Raw genomic sequence first — 21,820 nt, forward strand, 5'->3', positions numbered from 1 at the left:
GCTCTCCCCTTCCCCATAGGGTAATCCAAAATGTGGAGGAAGATAAGGTGGCTGAGTCTTGACTTTTGTGACGTTGGTCCAATCGGTTGCCTTTACCCTACCTCTTTTCCTTGCTTTTACAACATAGGGTCTAAGTACTGCTCTCTGCTCTGGCAGGCATCTGTCTGGGCAGCCTTTCTGACCCACCACATTGCTCACTAGGATCCCATAAATGGGCAGTAACCGCAGCTCCCTGGCAGAACTGGGTGCTACTGGTCAGCAGCAGGACAGGTCTGTATTAGTGCATGTTTCCCATCGCAGTCCTCTGGTGCCAACCTTGACGGCCTCTGCACCAGTGCAGTCGTTGATGGGAAATGTATTTGCTTAGAATGGGTGAGAGCTGAGCCAGGTGGCTTCTCTTGAAGGGCCTTAGGAAGAGAAATGTGGCCTGAAAAAAGGTGTTTTTTAGGTTATATGTTGGAAAGCAGTCCTTGTACTGTGTTTGTTCTTCAAGATGGTGTGGGAGCACAGCGCAGGAGACAGTTATCCTTCTCAAAGTGGAGCCGCTAATAAAATGATGGTATTGGTGCTGCCTTCTTGTGAGAAGAGGATTTCCCATATTGCTAAGAAAAACTAGCTGCGTACTTTATTCTGATGCCTATGTCTTTACCTGCAGCAGAAGAAAAACAATAATGTGTATCAGCTAGGTGCCTGTTTATGTAGGTGATGGCTCAAGCACTTTTTTCCCTGGCGGGATTTTGTAATGTTTTTCATCATTTATCTATATCAGATTTGTTTTAAATTTCTCAAGTTCTGTTCTGGAGGGTACTTTAACCTCTGGACTACAGGTTATTTTAATCTGAAGTAGGCCTAAAAAGGGAGGAACTGTCCTGTTACTCATACTTCAGTTAGAAATCCCTGATCTTCAGCTTCTTAAGTCTAATGCTCCTGCCAATTCTATTACAATTTACCTAAGCAATGGATTCAATAAATGAGGTAAATATCCTTGACTGAAATTGTACTTGCACTTTACTAAGCCTTTAAAGTGCTACAGATGCTTTCTGGAGTCCCAGCCTTATGGAGCATGCACTCTCAGCTGTAGTTGCTAGAAGCTGAACAACTCGCAGTGTCAGAAAACAGTATTTTAAAATGCTGAGCTTGTTATCTGGGAATAAAACCATTAAGTCCATGAATTTTGAGTTGGAAGGAGGAGAAACAATCTATAAGCATTATAGGGAACGGCTGTTCTTTAGGTACCTCACTAACTATAATGAAGGAAACAACCCCTTTCACGGACTCACTGAAGTTGAATGTTTTCCAGATTGGGTCAACTTAGAACATGTCCAACTACTGTTGTAAGCCTAACAGGGAGTGGTACAGGTACAGGTTTTCACTGTGCTCTTGTTTGTTTTGTTGTTTTGTGGAAACAATAATGAATTGTGAGATAATGTGTAATGTGAAACCCAAGATCAGCAAGGCTGAAAGTGAAGCTTGTTAGTCCTTGGACTAAAGGGATGGTGCCATCCTGCAGGATTGTAATGCTCTCTTGCTAAATGGGTAACGATATTGGTACAAGTTTGGTTGCAGGCACGTGGATTCCTGGGACTGTACTCTTGATTTCTTCCCCAAGGTCTGCTTTTTTTGTCATTTAGACCCTTGCTCAACCTTTCTATATGTGGATTTGTTTCTGTAACAAAACTGTTACTCACACTTCCCTAATCATGGCTGGATAGGAAGTGGCAAAACGGCGTGACATAGATACCTGGCTTTCTCAATAAAATTCACTGGGGCTGACAGTGCAGCAGCTAGAACTCTGTTTACTAGCCAGAGCATCCTGTGTGCAGTATGTATTAGTATGCTAACAGTACAGTCCTGCATATCCTTATCACACTGGAGCTGTGGCATCTTTCAAATAAACCTTAAAACCAGGGAAGGGATAAATGTATGTGTGTATACCTTCATCTATGGTCATCTGCACGTCTAGCTTGAATCAGGGGCATGACTGGATCTTTCATTCTTAGCCTGTTGTTGCACTGTTGGCTGGCCATTTGAGCACAAATAGGACCTTCACTGGTGGCTTCTTCGCTTGTTATTACGTCCACTTATTTGTAGCTAGCAGGCACAGAAACTGAAATGGTTACAGCATTTCCTAGCTGTTATTGCTCAAACAGAAATATTCTGGCTTCTGTTTGCATGCCAACTGTTATGGGTGATCTGCAAGCAGTGACTAATCAAATCATAGAATGGTTTGCGTTGGAAGCGACCTTAAAAATCATCTAGTTCCAACCCCCCTGCCATGGGCAGGGATACCTTCCACTAGACCAGGTTGCTCAAAGCCCCATCTAACCTGTCCTTGAACACTTCCAGGGAATGGGGCATCCACAACTTCTCTGGGCAACCTGTTCCAGTGCCTCACTACCCTTATAGTGAAGAATTTCTTCCTTATATATCTAGTCTAAATCTACCCTCTTTCAGTTTAAAACCATTACCCCTTGTCCTATCACTACATGCCCTTGTAAAAAGTCCCTCTCCAGGTACTTGTAGGCCCGCTTCAGGTACTGGAAGGCTGCTATAAGGTCTCCCCAGAGCCTCCTCTTCTCCAGGCTGAAGAGCGGAGAAGAGGACACGGTTTTGACACGGTTTCCCACAGCATTCTCCTGGAGAAACTGGCTGCTCATGGCTTGGACGGGTGTACTCTTTGCTGGGTAAAGAACTGGCTGGATGGCCGGGCCCAAAGAGTGGTGGTGAATGGAGTTTACTCCAGTTGGTGGCCGGTCACAAGCGGTGTTCCCCAGGGCTCGGTGTTGGGGCCAGTTCTGTTTAACATCTTTATCAATGATCTGGATTAAGGGATCGAGTGCACCCTCAGTAAGTTTGCAGACGACACCAAGTTGTGTGGGAGTGTTGATCTGCTTGAGGGTAGGAAGGCTCTGCAGAGGGACCTGGACAGGCTGGATCGATGGGCCGAGGTCAATTGTATGGGGTTTAACAAGGCTAAGTGCAAGGTCCTGCACTTGGGCCACAGCAACCCCATGCAACGCTACAGGCTTGGGGAAGAGTGGCTGGAAAGCTGCCTGGCAGAAAAGGACCTGGGGGTGTTGGTTGACAGCCGCCTGAATATGAGCCAGCAGTGTGCCCAGGTGGCCAAGAAAGCCAATGGCATCCTGGCTTGTATCAGAAATAGCATGGCCAGCAGGACTAGGGAAGTGATTGTGCCCCTGTACTCGGCACTGGTGAGGCCGCACCTCGAATACTGTGTTCAGTTTTGGGCCCCTCACTACAAGAGAGACATTGAGGTGCTGGAGCGTGTCCAGAGAAGTGCAACGAAGCTGGTGAAGGGTCTGGAGCAGAAGTCTTATGAGGAGCAGCTGAGGGAAGTGGGGTTGTTTAGCCTGGAGAAAAGGAGGCTGAGGGGAGACCTTATTGCTCTCTACAACTACCTGAAAGGAGGTTGTAGAGAGGTGGGGGTTGGTCTCTTCTCCCAGGTAACAAGTGATAGGATGAGAGGAAATGGCCTCAAGTTGTGCCAGGGGAGGTTTAGACTGGATATTAGGAAATTTTACTTCACTGAAAGGGTTATCAAGCATTGGAACAGGCTGCCCAGGGAAGTGGTTGAGTCGCCATCCCTGGAGGTATTTAAAAGACGTTTGGATGAGGTGCTTAGGGACATGGTGTAGTGGTGGTCTTGGTAGTGTTAGGTTTACAGTTGGACTCGATGACCTTAAAGGTTTTTTCCAACCTATACAATTCTGTGATTCTGACCCTCAAGCCTCAGCCTGAGGCTCCAGCCCTCTGAGCATCTTCGTGGCCCTCCTCTGGACTTGCTCCCACAGGTCCATGTTCTTCATATGTTGGGGGCCCCAGAGCTGAATGCAGTACTCCAGGTGGGGTCTCAGGAGAGTGGAGTAGAGGGGAAGAATCACCCTCTTTTGCTTCTTTTGATTCAGCCCAAGATACGGTTGACTTTCTGGGCTGCAAGCACACATTGCTGGCTCACATCCAGCTTTTTGTCCATCAGTACCCCCAAGTCCTTCTCCTCAGGGCTGCTCTCAATCCATTGTCCACCCAGCCTGTATTTGTGCTTGGGATTGCCCCGACCCAGGTGCAAGGACCTTGCACTTGGCCTTGTTGAACTTCATGAGGTTTGCACAGGCCTACCTCAAGCCTGTCAAGGCCCCTCTGGATGGCATCCCTTCCCTCCAGCATATCAACTGCACCACACAGCTTGATGTCGTTGACAAACTTGCTGAAGGTGCGCTCAATCCCACTATCCATGTTGCCAACAAAGATGTTAAACAGTGCCAGTCCCAGTGCCAACCCCTGAGGAACACCAGTTGTCACTGGTTTCCACTTGGACATTGAGCCGTTGACCACAACTCTGAGTGCGACCATCCAGTCAATTCCGCAGAGTGGTCCATCCATCAAATCCATGTCTGTCCAGTTTAGAGACATGCAAACACGTCTCCTTCTGGTGCCGTGAAGGGAAGTTATTGCTGAATCCCAGTGCCGGGCAACACCTCCATCTGCTGTGAGTTTCATTCAGGTGGAGAGGTTGACCTGAGAGTTGAACCAACACTGTCAGTTCAGTTTTCTGAAACGTTAAACAAGCCCAATTATTTGGGCATGCCTACGTTCAGGGATAAGCAGTGGAAGCACAAACCAAGCTGTTCTGATCTGACATGAGGACAAACAGAAAAATCCTGTATATTCTGTAGCCACTTGGAGAGTGAGAGCAGAGACAGATGAATGAGTGGATGCGAGTAAGGATGTTGAGGTGTAAGCATTGGGTTTGATGAGAAGGAAGAGCTGAGAGAAAAAGGAAGTAGTGCTGAATGTGCTTGCTTAAGAAGTAGTTGGAGAAGCAGATTCTGGATGGAGGAATTGCTATTTAGTGAGCAAACTGAGATGATCAGCTACTGGTGTGGTGAGAGCCCCGGAATAATCTGTCAAACTAATGGCATGTTGAGTCACTCAGAGCTTCTCAGCATGTGGAAAAGAATCCTAGAAAGACTTGAGGCTTGACACAGATCCCAGTCACCCACAGGTGAAAAAGTTTAAGCTCTAGAAGTCCAGCTTGCAACTGATGGCTGCATCAGTCACTCATACTTGCTGCTGGTAGGCACAATGGTCACAGTGATCTGAAATCTACTGGAGAGTCACTAACAGAGACATGTTGCTCGCATCCTAAAATGTTTGTTTTGTTGGATGCTTACAGGCTTTAAGATACTTTTTATTTTACTATATACTTAAAATTAAGTTGAGAGCTGGTTTAATAGTCATAACTGAGCTTTTTTTAGTTAAATGACTTAGAAATCTCTCCTTGTCTGCAAAGCTTCTGAAGAAGCATATTGGGCCAGAAGACTGGTGTGAGAAGGGGTGCTGAACATAATTCTTAAAATAACTGTTAGGCTCATAACTCCTTATCTTCCTGTCCTTTCTTACATATGGAAAGATTTTAGTGTGAGTTCCCTAAGAGATTTAATAAGTTGTACACCTATTCCAGAAACTTTGACGTGTCTCTTGGCTGGAATGAGTACTTTAATGGCCTACTAATGAACACCCATTGCAGTTATTTCTGTGAAGCAACTAATGTATGTCTGTCTGTCTCTTTTTCAGTGGTCACAGGAGCTACTGATGGGATTGGAAAAGCCTATGCAGAAGAGGTAAGAATTCTTAGCACTTGGAAATGTATCTTGATCCTTGGCAAGACATCATGCTGTCTCAACTCTATCAAGCAGCAGGTCATATCTCCTCACCTTATCTTAACATAGATATCTGTGGAGAAAGGTCTCTTGCCTTGCCTCCCTCAGGTGACCAGCCAAAAGTTGTATCCCTTTTTGTTAGTCTCCTTTATTTGTGAATTCTATTTTCAGCCCTCACCTTGTCCTTCAATTTTTATTTTTAACTTTTTTAGTTGTTACAATTATTTTAACTTTCTCAACCCTTGGTATTTCCTTTAGGTATTTCCAGGCATTGACTAAATGGCATTTCTAGCTGCCTGCAGTATGTTCCAATTATTCCCTACAGTTCATGAAGTCTCTGAAGCTGGGTTTTACCTCTGTCTCTCTTACTGTACTTTTGCTCTTGATGGATATGTGGGCTCAAAATATGGTACTGGAATGTATTGCTTAAGACAGAAAGTGCCTGTTAGTGTGGGGCAATTTAGCCTATAAGCCCAGAGAACATCATGACAAATAGTTGCTGACTACAACAATTTATAGCAAAAATAACTTTCAACTCCAGCATCAGTACCAAAGTGAGCCTGTCTGTACTCATTTTTGTGTTCTCTGAAACACTGGCATGACTTTGTGTGAGGAGATCAGCAGTGAGAGATTCCCTTTTCCTGGAATATTTTGTTCTGCGGAGCCCACGGGGAAAGTAGCGTTCATCTTCACGGGTAGTCCTCGCCCTTCAGATTTCACTTCCATCCCTGTGTGCCCTGTCACCCGCACCCCTAGCCCCCAAATTCCTTTCTGCTTTGCAGAAAGTAGCACCTTGTCCTACTGGGTCAAGATAGGGGGAGTTGGCTGCAAAGGGAATTAAGCCAGATGCCAACAGCGCCTGATTCTGGCGTAGAGCTGACAGCTCATACGTGCCAAATAGTCCAGTTACACGGCCCTGAAGCAAATGATGCAACACTTAATTTAGCTGCCTAGAGCAAGTGGAAGGGGGTCATTGTGCCCAGGGCATAGCACTATCAGGAGGAAGTCCTCTGCTGTGGGAGACATTCTCTGAACGTCATGGGAGATTAGTTTAAGGATCTATATGTTAGGTTAATGGGTGAGAAACTACAGCTTGCTTTATGTTCTGCTGGTGTCTCTGAAAAGGTTGCCTTCAAACCAGGTTGCCTTCAACCAGGTTGCCTTCAAACACAAATGTGTGCTGCTGGCAGACCCCTGTATATGAACCCCTGTTAGGAAAGCTGATCACAAGTATGAGATCCAGCTGGGAAACACTTGACTGTTACAGCTTCTCTGCTGTAGGCATAGAGCACCCCAAAAGTACCCCAAAGGGTACAAATATTCATTCTTGGGCTATAGAATAAAACACACTTCTACTCTTAAAAATTTATTATTGTTATTTATTTATTTAGAATAAAACACATATCTACCCTTTGACAGTTTACGTGGATGAAGAATACTTGATGAAGTCAAGTATGAATGCAGGGTGAAATGTGGAATACCTGAAAAGACTTCTCAATCTTTCAATTAACTCTAGAGATGTCTTCATAAGACTGCCAGTGGAGGCTTGACTTCCTACCAGAAATTCTCATCAGGTTACTATAAGTGCCATGGGCATATAGCTGCCTGGGCACTGATGGCTGTGATTACAATCATGCAGATTACTTCCTTCTCCTTGGAGGAGTTTGTGAGAAATGTAATGGTGTGTTAAGAATTGCCTCTTCAGAAGTTTGACATGGTCATCAGTAAGTGATGGAAGAATGTTATGAGTTTGTGGATTCTCTGGTTATACTCTGCTCTGTTGGTTACTTTCCTTCCTTTCCAAGCAAAGAGCCATTTTTACACTTTTCACTCTTGCAGTATTAAGATCTTTATTCCTTGCTCAGCACTGATATCCTTTTCATCACTAGACGACCCCTCCACGAAAGGTAGTGCCATAATAAATGCAAGTTTTCTTCTCTGTTTGGGTAATGCTCGCCCAGTCTTTGATTCCAAAGCACATACTTTTTTTCCTCCCCTGTGCTGCCACCCCACCCCCCCCCCCACCCCCCACCCCCCCCCGATATGGTCAGGAGTCGCTATTTGTTGTCTCTCTCTTGCTTTCTGCTGTTTGCTTTTGCAAATCATGAGTTTAAATTTAATCTCAGATGTATTTGTATGCTAGTGATAAACTAGAGGTTGTGATCCCATTGCGTACTCTGCAGTACACTGCTATGCACATCTGCTTAGTATTGCTTCTTGTAGATCCTCTTGCTATACCTACTCTAACAAGCTTTAGCTCTGCTTTGGTGGGCTGTCAATGACATTCCTTTCCATCTTGGAGAGAAAGGGCTTTAACAACAACTGTGTTTTGCTACCAAAGTGGAAAATCTGGTAGTTACTAACATGGGATTTAAGGAAATCAGACACCTACATCCACCAACTCTGTTAGAATGGCGACTCTTGCTTGCATCAATCCTTAGGCTACAAGAGCATCTTCCCAATATTTGCTACTCTGAGTGAGTTTTTATGATTCGTTTTGAGGTCTTCTCATTCAGCCTTTTCATGACCCTAGGGATATTGGCCAAAGATCCAAGTCTAATGGCAGGTTATCTACAAAGCAACGGGGTCTTCCTTGTTCCTTATATAAAAACGTAATTAGTTACTGGGATCTCAGAGGATCATTATTGCTCTTTGGACTCTTGTAGTTCTTTTCAACTCACAAGGCCTCTACCAGTGAATTCAGAATGCTCAGCAGAAACTGATCTGGTTTCATCAGACTCAAACTGCACTTGCTGTTAAGCACTGTATCTTTTCCAAGTTTGATTACTTCTCTTAAGTGGTATTTGTTCCTACTTACAGGCTGTTTCCTCAGCCATTTTATGTGCTCTGTACTCAGAGAATTCCTCTTGCAAATGGGTTTCCATTTCCAGATTTCAGATGCACTTCTCAGAGTGTGTCCCTTTAGCATCAACATAGCAGCAGTTTCTCTCAAGCTCACTCTTGTAGTGGAAGTTCTACAAATGAGCTGAGGTTCCACTAACAGGGTGTGTTGGCATGGCTTTGCTTCCTTGGCTTTTGAGACAAGTACAGCTGGATGCTTTTCCATAAAGCTCAGGTACCCACTTAAGCAATCTGGGAGCCCAGAGGTTATGACTGCTGAAAGCAAGCAAACTGCATGTCAACGGTCTGGAGCTTGCACCCATGAGGAACATCTCTGGGGCTGTTTTGCCACATGGGACCACAGCTATTTCAGACTCTGAGTAGATTACTTTCAGGTTGTCCTTGGTGTCACAGGCTGAGATACTTCTAGGTAAAGTATTTGCCTTCACAACCTTGATCCTGTGGAATGAGAATGCTATGTTATTCCCTTCTCCCCCTTGCCCTCCAAGCCTACTGCTTGGCTTTATGAAAAGTTTATTCCAGTGAGCCAGGTGCTTATCTGGAGGTGGATGTGTTCATCCCTTTTAGACAATTGTCCTCATAACACTAGACCATTTCCTTGAGCAGAAAGTGTAAGTTACCCATAAGCCTGAACTTAGTGGCGGTTTGTTAGCAGTTCCTAGTGTGAGTGTCTTTGGTTTCATCACACCTCGCTCTAAGCTCATGAGGGATCTAGTATGAGATTTCTTCTGCTTAGAGATCACACATGGGAGTGAAGTACAGAGTTTGCTGATGAACTCCGTCATATTTCTTTCTGAAAGAAGCTTCTTGGTTTGCCTACTGCTAGAAAGATAGATGAGATTAAGTCACTTTAGGTTGTTGCTATACTATGCTGTGGGTGGGGTTTTTTTTTTTAATATTTCCTTTAAGACCCATTCTCATCTGCTTCCTAAGGCAGTGAAGGAGTTTTACTGGAGCAATGAGAACTTACCTGTTTTTTTTATATGTAGGTGTTAAGTGTCTGAAGGGCAGTGTCACTATGAACTGTGGATATATTGTTTTTACTTTTCACTAGAATAGGGACTTATAGTAGTCACAAACATTGCTTGTTTTCATTGCAGAGTAATTCAGATACGTAGCTGTCTTTCTGTAGACAGTTTTAAATGGAGTTAGATCACATTACAAACCTGCAGCGGTAGGTCTGATTTGATGACCAGGATATGCTCTGGCCACAGCTTAAGTTACACAGCTTCCCTAAAAGAACTGCATGAGTAAATTAACCTTTATACCTATGATTAGTACGAAGTAAGAGTGGAGCCTGGGTAAAGGAAGCAAGTATTGAGTGCTGGGGTAATTTTGCAACATGGTGGTTCAAGTGACCATGAATATCTTAACTTGACTTGTTGAACTTAATTATGGGTAATAATTTGCTCTGACTTGCAGAGGTGTTGTAAAAGTTCTGTAAAATATCTGCTGTTGGTTTTCTATTTTATAAATGTGCGTATACACCTGTATTGGATGACTGAGAAGATAATGAATTTGTTGTGAAGGGAATCAAGTAAGAAGTAGCATGGAAGTATGTGTCCTGGTTTACTCCTTCATTTAATTTTTTTTTCAAACTTGCTGGTCATATATTGTTGTGATGTTTGACAAATTATGCAGTTCCTTTGACTAGGAGACTAACTTGAAAGCAATTTATGATTGTTCTTATGTCTCCTGTTTTGTTTTGTTGCAGTTAGCAAGACGTGGAATGAAGGTGGCTCTAATCAGTAGGTCAAAAGAAAAACTGGACCAGGTTGCTAGTGAAATAAGTGAGTTGAAAACTTCTTCCCTAAACTTCACAGGCATGCTTATAAATAAATGCAATTGCACCTGAATTTCATACATGCTAATATATACAGCTTTAATTTTTAAAAAGGTTTGCTCTTGTGCACAGTGCAAATGTTAGATATAAGTGGTAAAGACCTTACAGATTAATTTTACAGGTGTTCATATTTAACTTCTGAGAACAATAGAGCTTAATTCTGGGATAAGTACTTCTAAAATTGTTCGTCTTCCATAAGAACAGCTTACCAGGTCAGACCAAAATACCACCAATCCCCATAGTAGCTGTCTAAAATCATAATAGGGAGAAAAACGAGTAACCATTACTTCCATCAGAATATTCCCTCAGCTTGAAGCAAGTTTGATTTCATGAGCTTCAGCCATAAGGGTGGTTTCTTTGTAACACAAAGTTGTTGAAAACATGTTCTTTATGTTACTCATTGTATTACCAAGTATACAAATTTATTGTGGGCAGCTTCCCCCTCTTCCCCCCTGTTTTGTTTTGTGTAGGTAAACTACTCAAAGATCAGATTAGAGAGCTGTAAGCTTTTTTGGGGTGACAAGTGTGCATAGTCATAGGAATATAGGGAATGAGTTAATGTGTTTAAGAACCTGTATGAGGGATTGTTTCTTCAGTAAGTGTGTAGTAAATGGCTGTAATGCAAAAATAAAGGAACAACTTAAGTATTCTATCAAAAATATAAAATGGATATTTGTATGGGGTCAGTTAGGAGAAAGCTTCCTCAAGTCTCAAGCTGACAAATGATTTTTCCAATCAGAGCAATGTATAACTATAACATGCAAGAATTCCTCTTGTAATCTATATCTCTTTTATTAAGGCATATTTCATGCAAGGTTATTAGTTCATGCAGAGTATGTCAGGATAAAGTGAGAACTGTAGCCTTGTGTGTAGAGGTTTTTGATAAGCAGGAGTGGGAGTTGTGTATTATAAAGCAAGTTTCTCAGCATAATGGTGTTGTGTAAAGAAACCTTTAAGATTATGCTTCTGTCTTACCCTTCCTTGTCTTGCTTAGACTTCCCTAAAATGATGTACATAATGCAGATAATTGTACGAGCTGCTCTCTTTCAGAGGTCATAAATGTATTATCTTGGCTTGAGTTTGTTAAAACTTTTAATAAATTTGTTAGTGGCACCGCTTTACTGTAAAGCATAATCTGTAAGTCAAGCCTCAACAAACTGTCCTATACCAAGTTGTAAGGGACTGCTCAGTGAATGTAAGGATGACTGAAAGACTCAAGGACTTCAACTTGCTTAATGGTAGCTGTTTTACTAGTTTACTGAAAGACAGAGGGCATACAATTCTGTTGATGTAAATGGCATACAATTCTGTTGATGTAAATGCTGCTGTCTCTGATTTTTAGTGTCCAACGTAAGATGGCATATGAAACTGTTTTCTAGACAGAAAAGTCTTCCTTTCTATGTGTATGTTTAGGTGGTAGAGAGCATTCCTTCTTAGAGCAAAAATGTAATCAAGTCCTATCTTCAGCTGGTTTGGAAGTAATTGGCATTGTTCGTTAGAATCCTGCATGTAAGGATGTCGCTGCAGTGTCTAGATGTAGCTGTGATACTCTAGTCAGTATAGTCACAGTGTAAATTAAACAGTATAGGTGTCACTGCTCGGGTAACCTGCGTGACTACTGAAGCTTACTGCAAAGACATACAGAAGTTGCAACAAGGTGGGTCTTTAGTGGTTCACTGCAGTGGCTGGATGGTAGTTTGCTGCATATGTGGGTGTATGCAGTCACGTTTCCTACTGTGCTGTATAAAGTTGTCTTGCTAAGTAAAAGTGTAACTGATAGAAGTATCTACAAATATCTTGTTCTGGAATTACACACTTAAGCGTGAAGTGACAAGCTTCCTAAAAGTGCTCATAGCCCTTTCTGTACCAGTCTAGAAATCTCTTCCTCCTTGGGAATTAAGCATGGTGCTGACAAGACAGATAAATCTACTGCTTTGAGCTTTCGGCACTTACATGATAGCTGCTGGGAGAGGTTTTTCAGCTTAAAAAAATAGGTACATCTACCTATGTAGAGCAGCCTGTAATACATAATTACTGTTAGGCCTCACCCAAACATTTTTCTGCTTTCTTTCCTAAACCATTCTATAATGAGATGACTCACGCTGGGTTTTCAGAACATTTCTTTTGACAACACTGAGCTGCTGAAATGTACACCTTGTTCACTGTGGCGTATGCTGAAGGATTAGGATAGTCTGCATAATCAAGCAAGCCTGAGTCGCACTTTCAGATCCTGCTAGGTTTTAGCTGGACAGAGTTTTCTTGTATTCAGGCTCATATGGTCTGCAGTCTGTTCAGATGTTGTCATATATAAGGTGGGTGACTTTTTTAGAGGTAGGGCTGTAACTACTTGGGTGTTTCCCTTGCAGTCTCCTAAGGTTGCTTTAAACTTCTTTATGGTGGTCCCACAATTGTTCTTCAAATAGAGGTGAGTTTGCTCCTCTTGAGTAATGACCTTTAATCACTTTAAGGAAGAATGACTGTTTAACTAATTCTAGTTCTTTGAATTGTGTGAGCTGTGCATGTTTTCTGTTCCTTCCTCATTTTCACTGATCAGAGTCCTGCTCATCCTAGTGAATGGATAGATGCCCTCTGCCACAAATAACAAGAGGGCTTTTGAGGATCACGTATGTTCATTCTATTTCAGAAGAATGTTTTCTTATGCTCTTACAATATACTTGTATTAGGAGTGATATCTACGTACGAAATGCAAGTTGCATAACCACCATCATAAGGGAAGTACTGATACATCTTTCTGAACGTTAAATGCCAGCTGACCTGGATCTGATATTTTTGCGTGTGTATGCACATTAAACTGTCTGTACTGATGTTACAGGAAGGCCAGATGTTCTGAACTTGCGGCTCAGTTTGAGCAACAAAAATTATTGGATTAATTAGAAGTAGTTAAAGACTTTAGAAGACTTTCCAATGTGTCTTCAAGCATGTTGTAAAGCTGAATTTTTTTGCAGAATAGTTAGGTGTTGTAGGATTTGCCACGGAAGGGAAATTCTGCTTTGTGCTCACTAAGAAATAGAGCACAGGCCACAGACTGAAGAAGAAAAAATTTTGAATTTCCTCATGGACCACTTTTGCATGGAATTACATAGGTTTTATGGAAACATATTTGATCTCTTAATGAAGCTTTCATACACAAACACTGACTACTAGGGTCATTATACAAAATCCTTTGTCTAGTTTAGTTCATGCTACCTCACTGTTCCAGCACTTTAAAAGTGTCTGTTGTATTACATCGTTAAACACTTTCAAAGGTTCAGGGAGGATCAGAAAGAAAAATTCTCTGAATGGAGACAATTATTTGGACTCCGTGTAATGAGGCTGTTCCCTGATTTGCTTTATTTAATAACAAGCATGGTCCAAGATATCTCAGGTGCTCTGTGCCAGCAGTTGGTTCAAGAGCCATGGATTTGCAAGCAGAAAAGCTTCAGTTATTGCACTGCTGCCGATAGGTATGTTCGGAGCAGACTTGAGAAGGACTTTGCTGTAGAAACTAATTTCCTAGGGGCTGCAATATGAAGAATGTAGTGAGAACCAGTCAAGCAGGGAAAACACTTTAAGGAGAGCTTGCCTGTAAAGAAATTGTCAAAAGAAGAATTTGGTATTGGTGTACGTTATTAGCTGGTGGCTTCACAAGACAGGTGGTGGGGTTGTGCATGAGCTGTGGGAGGCAAGAAAAAGCAGTTGTAGCTAAGTAGTGTTCCTACCTGCAAGTGTAAGTACCTGCTTACTTGTAGGTAAGTGCATATAAATGCAACATGGGAGATTTTGAGTTTGTCATCAGTTACTATATAATTCAAAACTTTTTTAAAGGAAATTGCTCTTTGCTGCTTTAAAGTTGGTTGTTGTTACTATTACACCCAGGTGATATTAGCTCCTAAGAAATTGTTTGGACTGAAAAATAAAAATTTTTCCAATGTATTATCACAAATGATCGTTTAACTGGAATACATTGTCTTTTAAGCCTTTAATACTGTTTAAGAACTAGTGTCCAAAACTTTAATTTGATTCTGCTACATGTCTTTCTTTAAGAAAATACAGGATTTTGCAATTAAAATCTGTGTGGCTGACTATTTACTTCCAATAAGTTTCCTGAGCTCAGCGTGTAGTGTTCCTGAAGTTTCTTGGTAGTCTCCTCTTGAGCTACTCTCTAACCCTAAGATTTCAGGTACATCATAAACTGATAACTGTCATGTTTAGACTTGGGATCGATCGTGTTCTCACTACTCTGGCATGATCTGTGAGTACAAGAAAGGAATGGGATGTGGTGCCAAAACCAGAAATGTTCCTTCTCCATTTCCTAGGCAGGTGGATTTTTACAGCTTTCTGCTGCTTTCTTGGTAACAAGATAGCGGGGAGCATTCTGAAGCAGACTCTGATGCCGACCACTGTGCTCGTGTCTCAGCTGCTACTGTGACCTACTGCTACAAATGGCCAATGCCTGCCATGGCAAATCTGTGCCCTGCAGACGCTCAGCCACTTCTACCTGGGAGCACTTTGCCCCTTAATCTCTGCCCTGTCGCTTGGCATTCCCCCGCCCCTGCGCCCCGGTAAATCCTCCTTGCATCTTGGGGTTGGCAGGTTAGGAATATTTGCATTTAATAGAGGAGGTTGAAATGCAGACAAACTCGGTGAGGAAGGGGAACATCATCTTCGTACATTTCTTGCACAGAAATGACAAGGTTCACTTTCCTGAGCTTAACTTGAAGACTAACTGAATGTGGCAGTTATTTTGACCTTTTGTGATCTATTTCAAGGTAAATTAATGTGTTTGCAGCCTTCCATCATCTGAGCCAGGTTCAGCTTGACATACTTGAAATTCCCCTATATTTCTTGGACTTGACAAAATGGCTTCAAATATCTTGGACTTGTTTTGATGCACTGAAGTCATCTGTCACATAAAGATCCTTATGCTACAACTTTGATTCAAAGATCAGCTTTCATCTCTGAATAAAGTTTCTCTTGGATGAAGTGAACAACATTACCATGGTTTTGCCTTGAATGGTGTCGGCCACTTACTAAAGGAGCAGTTGTCAGACACTGTAGAGAGCTGATGGAGGATTCAAGCTAAATTCATTTTTATTAATTTGTCAATAAATGAATTAGATGAACCCTGAATACAATCAATAGAGCATGTAAAAGACATAGAGCAATTGGGAAGGGAGCTTTTTTTTTTTTCTTTAAGACACATCCTGCTTTTGTGGTTAGGGGTTTTTTCCGCTGTGGTCTGTCCTCTGTCTGTCCCCCCCCCCCCCCCCCCTCCCCCCTTATCATCTTCTCTTGCATTTTCTCAGTGAAGTTTTGTCTGGATTAATTTGAAGAAACTGAACAGAATGCTTAGAGAGAAACACTTGACACACTTGACAGATGTCCTGAAAGCTATAGGATGCATGGTATAGTGGTGGTCTTGGTAGTCTTAGGTGTACGGTTGGACTCGATGATCTTAAAGGTTTTTTCCAACCTATACAATTCTGTGATTCTGTGACTATTTCACCCTTTAGGAGAATTTTGAGGCAGCAACAAGGTAGGACGAGCCACCAGTAAAATGTTCTGCAGGTGACTAGTGACATCCTTGCAAAAGGACTTTGTTCACATATCAGCTGTCAGCATATGGAGTAACAGACCACATTGTCATAGTTGCTTTTAAGGATGAAAACCAGTTTAAGAAAGTTTAGTAGTCGGTGTCATGGGTTACACACAGCAGTAAGTGATCTGGCAAGTTCTAGCAGACAGGGCTTTTTCACACCTGGCTGGACTGAGTTAGCCTCTTCCAGAAAGAAGGATCGGAAGTGTGCCTGCTGAGAACCTCACTGCCAGAGTGCTTCTATGCAGTATTTGTTGTGTTGATAGCTTGTAAACCCATAAAATCCAGGAGAAGAAATGTGTAAAGGTTATTTAAATGTGAATTAGGTGCTTTGGTTTTCCTTTTCTGAATATAAACTACAGCAGAAGCAGCCTCTTCCACACCTCAGATACTCTGTATATTGTGTCTATAGGTTCAGGACTAACTCTGGGACCTAATGGTGCTTGAGTCTTAATGTTTTACACGCTAGGTAATTGGATCAATGGGGCAGATGACTTGGTACTTTTGAAACCCGGACTGAAGAACCAGGCATTAGTCACCCCTGCAAACATTCAGGGCCACTGCTGCCTCCGCCTGGCAGTAGCTGGGTGGGGGAATGGGTTGCATTTTCTTTAATACGCAGAAACTTAATGCCTGTCTCTGCTAACAACCTATTTGTAACATAAGCTTTTGTGGATGCCAAAACCAAGAGCCCTTGTGCTAGTCTCTGGGCCATTAAACACCTTTTGTTAACACAAAAGCTGCAATATATTGCTTATCACTTTCAGTATAAAACAAACTGAATATTACATGAAAAATGAGTATTGGATTGTTTTCGCTGAGTGGAAGTCTGCTTTGCAAATCTGGTTTAAGGCAGTTGGTGGAAGCTCTATTGCCAAGAGACCTAAAATTAGGCCTTTTAAGAGGCTCTACAGGTAACTGTCTGTCTCTGGCACAAGGAAAGGACTGGATGATGCAAAAAGTGCTGTCCACCTTCTACAACTTCAGTCTATGAATGTGTATTTTAGTCTCTTGTCACTTTTTTAGCAGGTTGAGTTCCATTACACCAAGCCCTTTTTATCTGTCAAAGCTGTAAAAATCCCCGATAGACTTCTCTGCTGAGGAAATGCTGATAATCGCTTTTATGTTTTTTTCAGGAATATGTTGTGGTGAGGAAAATAACTAATGCTAGTTAGTAGCTCTTCATAGAGAAAGGAAACTCAGTGGATCTGTTTTTTCACAACAAATTATTTAGAAAAAATCCATGAATATGAAAAATAAACAATTTTTGAAGTGGTGTAACTAATGGATACAAGTATGCTTGCTGTGTAACTCCTTAAGCATGTGCAAGACTTCCAGTGCTGAACTGGATACTCTACTACTTTGTGCATTAGATGAGGACTAATTAGCAGTATTCCCTTACAAGTAACACTTCGGAGAACCCTGAAAACTGCTTTTAAGTGTCCGTCTTCTGACTACAGTAAACACTTTTCTGCGGATGCTGAATGCAGATGAAACTATCAGGGACATTAAAAATAATGCTGAATTAGCCTAGAAGCTTGTTTCACTTTTAAAATTTGTTTTAATTCATATAGAGTGAGTGACTTAAATGTCTTGAAATTGACTTGAGAGTAAGGGCGCAACTTTTTGTTAATCCATGCTATAATACCTTTCAGTCTCTGTGAGTGACTCTTAAATTCTTCTTACGAAATAATTTTCCTGGTCATTCTGGAATTCACTCTGTTGAACTTAAATCTGAAAAAAAAGTGTGGTTTTTTTAATCATTACTGTTCTAATAATTATAGGACTGAAGAATTTAGACTTTATTTTCAAAAAGTGATGAAACACTTGTGTTTCATGTGTGTATATATATATATCATGTATACACATTGTCACAGTCAGGCAATAATAATGACATTAAGGAAAACTAAATATTACAGGACGTATTGGAAATAGTCCATATGCCCTTCGTAAAATGAGTTAGTAAACTAAAAATAGCTTTCTTCATGTTGTGTAAAACCAGTACCACCAATGAATATTAAAAAAAAAAGCTTTTGTGAGGTTTGAAAATAGCGTCAGGGAAAGAGGAGAGAAAGAACAGGGGTTTGAGATGCTGCCTGTCATACAACACTGACCGTCCCACACCTCACATTGCACTTCTCTCTGAAACTGCTTGGGATTGCATCCTAACAAACTCTTTGTGCAGCTTCAGTCATAGTGGGCATTTTGAGGTAGCAATGAGGAAAACCACACACGGGCAAAACGATGCTATTCTTGGAAGGCAGGATGCCTGACCTGCACGAGGACGGTTGCATGTGCAGTGTCTGTTGGTCTCTCGTGCCTGGCCCTGTTGCGGCGTGCTGGAGTGAGGGGGTGTGCGTGGTGAGCATCAAAGCTGTGCTTGCCTTACTGCCTGAAATAATGTCAACGTTTGGAAACATTGCGATGACTTGACTGTGCAGCCCCCCTGGCTGTCAGCCTCTGCAGCTGTTTTTACAGGCTGTGTGATTTTGTGTTTTTAGTTAGCTTTGTAATTAGGACAAGCTTGATTTAGGAAAGCTTACAGTGTTGAGCGTAATATTTGGGTGAATGGGCTTATTGATTGATCCTGTGTGTTGCTAAGAATGTTTTTCTGACTTGGAAAGTGTATCTTAGAAGCTGTAATATATTTTGACATAACGAGACTCAGAGAGGAGCAAATGGAGGCAAGTATTAAAAAAGTGTGTTTTCTTCCTATGTGTTGTAGTAACAGTACTGCTTATACACATTAGAAACTTAAATGTCCCCTGTGGCTCAAGGGTTTGTGGACTTTGGCTTTGAGATCCATTTTCTGCTGTGTTGTCTTTGAAAGCCAAGAAGTGAGGAATTGACTTGTGTATGTGTGTGCATATTGAAACTTAAAGCTGTTTAACAGAATGGTAACATTTTAAATAAGGTCTGGCATTTTTTTACCTGTTCTACACTTCTATGTGATTAGATTTTTTTTTAAATATTCACTATTTTTAAGGAAGCTGTATCTATGAAATTACATGTGCAACTAGTGCAGCATGTAAGGAATTCCCTGGCAGTGTTGCACGTGTAGTTCAATGAAAGGAATCTGAACCTATTTGTTAGTGCTTGACCAAATGTGCATACACATGTGCTTTTAAAAATGTGTTGAAACATAGCAAGTTCTGTTAAATTGTAGGCAGGCATCTCATTATGCTTTGCAGAAACTGATACAATATAGCATTCCTACCTGGAGACTTCTTTTGCAAACTAGGTGCAAACAGAGCTTTCTTTTAGCTACCACTTCTTTCAACTTTTGTTATTCCTTAGGTTACCGGTACTCTGCTTCAGAGTTTTATAGAAATGTCTATAACTTACGTATCATAATAAAAATCCTACTGTATCTGTTGCCGCATATCTGCTCCCCTTCTGAACACTGGTGTTCTCTTGCATGGGGTCTCTGCTGTGCAGCATCCCTCTGGATGAGGGTTCAGCACTGACCCTCCTTTCTCTTCTGTGCTGCTCTGCAGGCCCTGGACTCTCTTGTTTCCTCTTTTGCAGAAGTGAGAAGTGTGATCTGTCATTTGGGACAAGGACTGATGCAGCTACACAAATGGGAACTCTCATCCCCTCAGAAAGGCTAGCCTTTTTAGGTATTCAGTTTCTCTATGGACTTGGTAATCAAAACATAAATATAATGCATGGTAGTAAACGAGTCCAGAGGTTTTGCTTTAGATTGCCTTTTCTCCTTCTGTTACCTGTGCTACTGGGGTCTGATTCCTGAAGAATATTGCAGGTTCTCCAGGGTTTCTGCTCTTTTTCCTAATAAGTACCCATATGCTCCTCTGGTAATTCTGTATTTCACTGTGACTGATTTTGGGGGGGAGGTTTGTATCTCATTTTACATGTCTTTCTCAATATCTTGGACTTCATTGAGTAACTTAGAACTGTAATTAACAGCTGGTCTCTATTCTGCTGAAAGGCAAAGCTCATTGCTTTCATTCTTAAGTCCCTACAAAATAATCAGAAAAAGCTAGCTCTTGTTATACCCAGTTGACTAACACACTTCTATATGGTGAATATTATCAGTGTGTAATAACAATGTGCTATCACCAGTCTTGAAAGTATTTGATCCTTCTGGAAAACAGATTCTAGCCATACATGACACTCGGTGTGCTACTTCCATGAACTCTGAAAGTCCCAAATTGGATATGTTCCCCAAATGGATGGCTCTCCCTTAAAAAACCCCAAAGACTTTGTAGAGCTATCTGCAGCTACTTTATAGTCTTAAATTCTTCATCTCTGCCCTGCACAGGTACAGTACTAAAAAGCAGGAGGTTTTCCTGTTTTGCTTTCATCTCTCAGCTTCTTACCCTTTATTGAAAGGTTACAAACTCTTTTCTGGAGACTGGGTACTGGATTAGGGTGAGTTTTGCCACTGCAGTGATACTGGAAAGAGGACATCTTTATTTGTGGATGTAGTTGAATCTCCTTACTTAAACAAATTTTTCCCTTCCTGTATGATGAAGAACGGAGAGCTATTTTTCTACTGCTTTGCTTGCATCTCTGGCCATCCTGAAGCTAAAGACCAAGTGAGACTTTTTTATGTTTTCACAAGCAATTGCTTTATACCAAATACTGACATCACAGTGATGTATATGAGGCTTTGAATGTAAAGTGGTTTATGTAAACTCTAATAAAGTAAGAATGTAAACTCTATTAGAGTTTGTTTGCAAGAACTTCCATGAACATTAGACAATGTATGTATAAAAATTAAAAACCTTTAGGAAGACTATTGAGATCTGGACATATTATATGATGCATCATTTCTTTGCAAAGTGTGAGTGTAGTTAAAAGTTTATCATAGTGGAGACCCCTTAGAAGGAAGGTATAGGATAGACGTGGCTTTTGTTTTTGATGTCGCCATTCCACCTTCCTTGTGCTTGTGAAATTCAATAAGGTAAGATTTGTAAAAGCTGAAAGGGGCAGGTTCAAATTCTGAAAGATCTAGAAGATGCATAGGAGGAGTCTGACATGCACAGGAAACTGAAAAGATGGACATGAAGACAAGTAAATGTTAACATCTTAATGTCCTCTGGCTCAAAATTGAGAAATAATGGAAGTAAGTTACCTGTTCAGTGTTAGCAACCAAATGTCAGTGCAGTATCAACCAATGCATAGTGACAGGAATGGGAAAGAAAAAAATATTGTTATGAGGTATGACTGAGGAAGAAGAGATGGCAGTTCAAAAACCTAATATCAGCTGGAGCAATCAGAATGGATCCAGGCACACCAATTTGAAATTTGGTCACTTCTGTTCTTGGCAGGTTCAAAAGCAAAAAAATGTGGCAGTGGTGAGGTGTTGTGGGTGCTGAAAATGTGTAAGGATTTGTAGTGATTGGGCAAACAGCTGTAGGAAGAATTGGCTGAAGGCCATCAGGGTAGACATACCCAGCTCAGGAAGTTTCTGAGCAACAAACTGTTGGAGCTTGGGGTAATAAATTGGGAAAACACTACTATGTACTTTCCTTATTCTTTATACCATTTTCCTCTTCATCTGCTACAGAATACCAAACACTTGCATAGATGGACTTCTGGACAGACCTGGAATGACTGCTTAAATGTCTTTATGCTTATTTTGAATAGTGGCACCTTAGCCAAGTTTGAGACACTATTTTCAGTCCTCTTCTGAGGATACCAAAGGTAGTGTTTTCTTCAAGGGATTATCCATAAAGTGTTTGTGTTTCTGATGGTGAGTATGTGAAGAGTGTGGTTAAATAGCCTATTTGTGTCCAGACAGTCTCATCCTGTGTTGTGCAAGAATGGGTAGAATGGGAACATGCCTCAGGAGGTCAGTTCTTCCTTACCACT

The 21,820-nt window shown here is 41.5% G+C and overlaps 1 protein-coding gene across 1 annotated transcript in view; it reads left to right on the forward strand.

The window, feature by feature from the left end:
• Nucleotides 1-21,820, forward strand: part of HSD17B12 (hydroxysteroid 17-beta dehydrogenase 12) — a 95,675-nt gene that overhangs the window by 33,813 nt on the left and 40,042 nt on the right. Inside the window, 2 exon segments of the mRNA XM_075502530.1 lie at nt 5,596-5,642; nt 10,258-10,333. Of these exon segments, the coding sequence (XP_075358645.1) occupies nt 5,596-5,642; nt 10,258-10,333 (123 nt within the window).

Source organism: Mycteria americana, chromosome 5, assembly GCF_035582795.1.
Source record: "Mycteria americana isolate JAX WOST 10 ecotype Jacksonville Zoo and Gardens chromosome 5, USCA_MyAme_1.0, whole genome shotgun sequence".
Classification (NCBI taxonomy): domain Eukaryota; kingdom Metazoa; phylum Chordata; class Aves; order Ciconiiformes; family Ciconiidae; genus Mycteria; species Mycteria americana.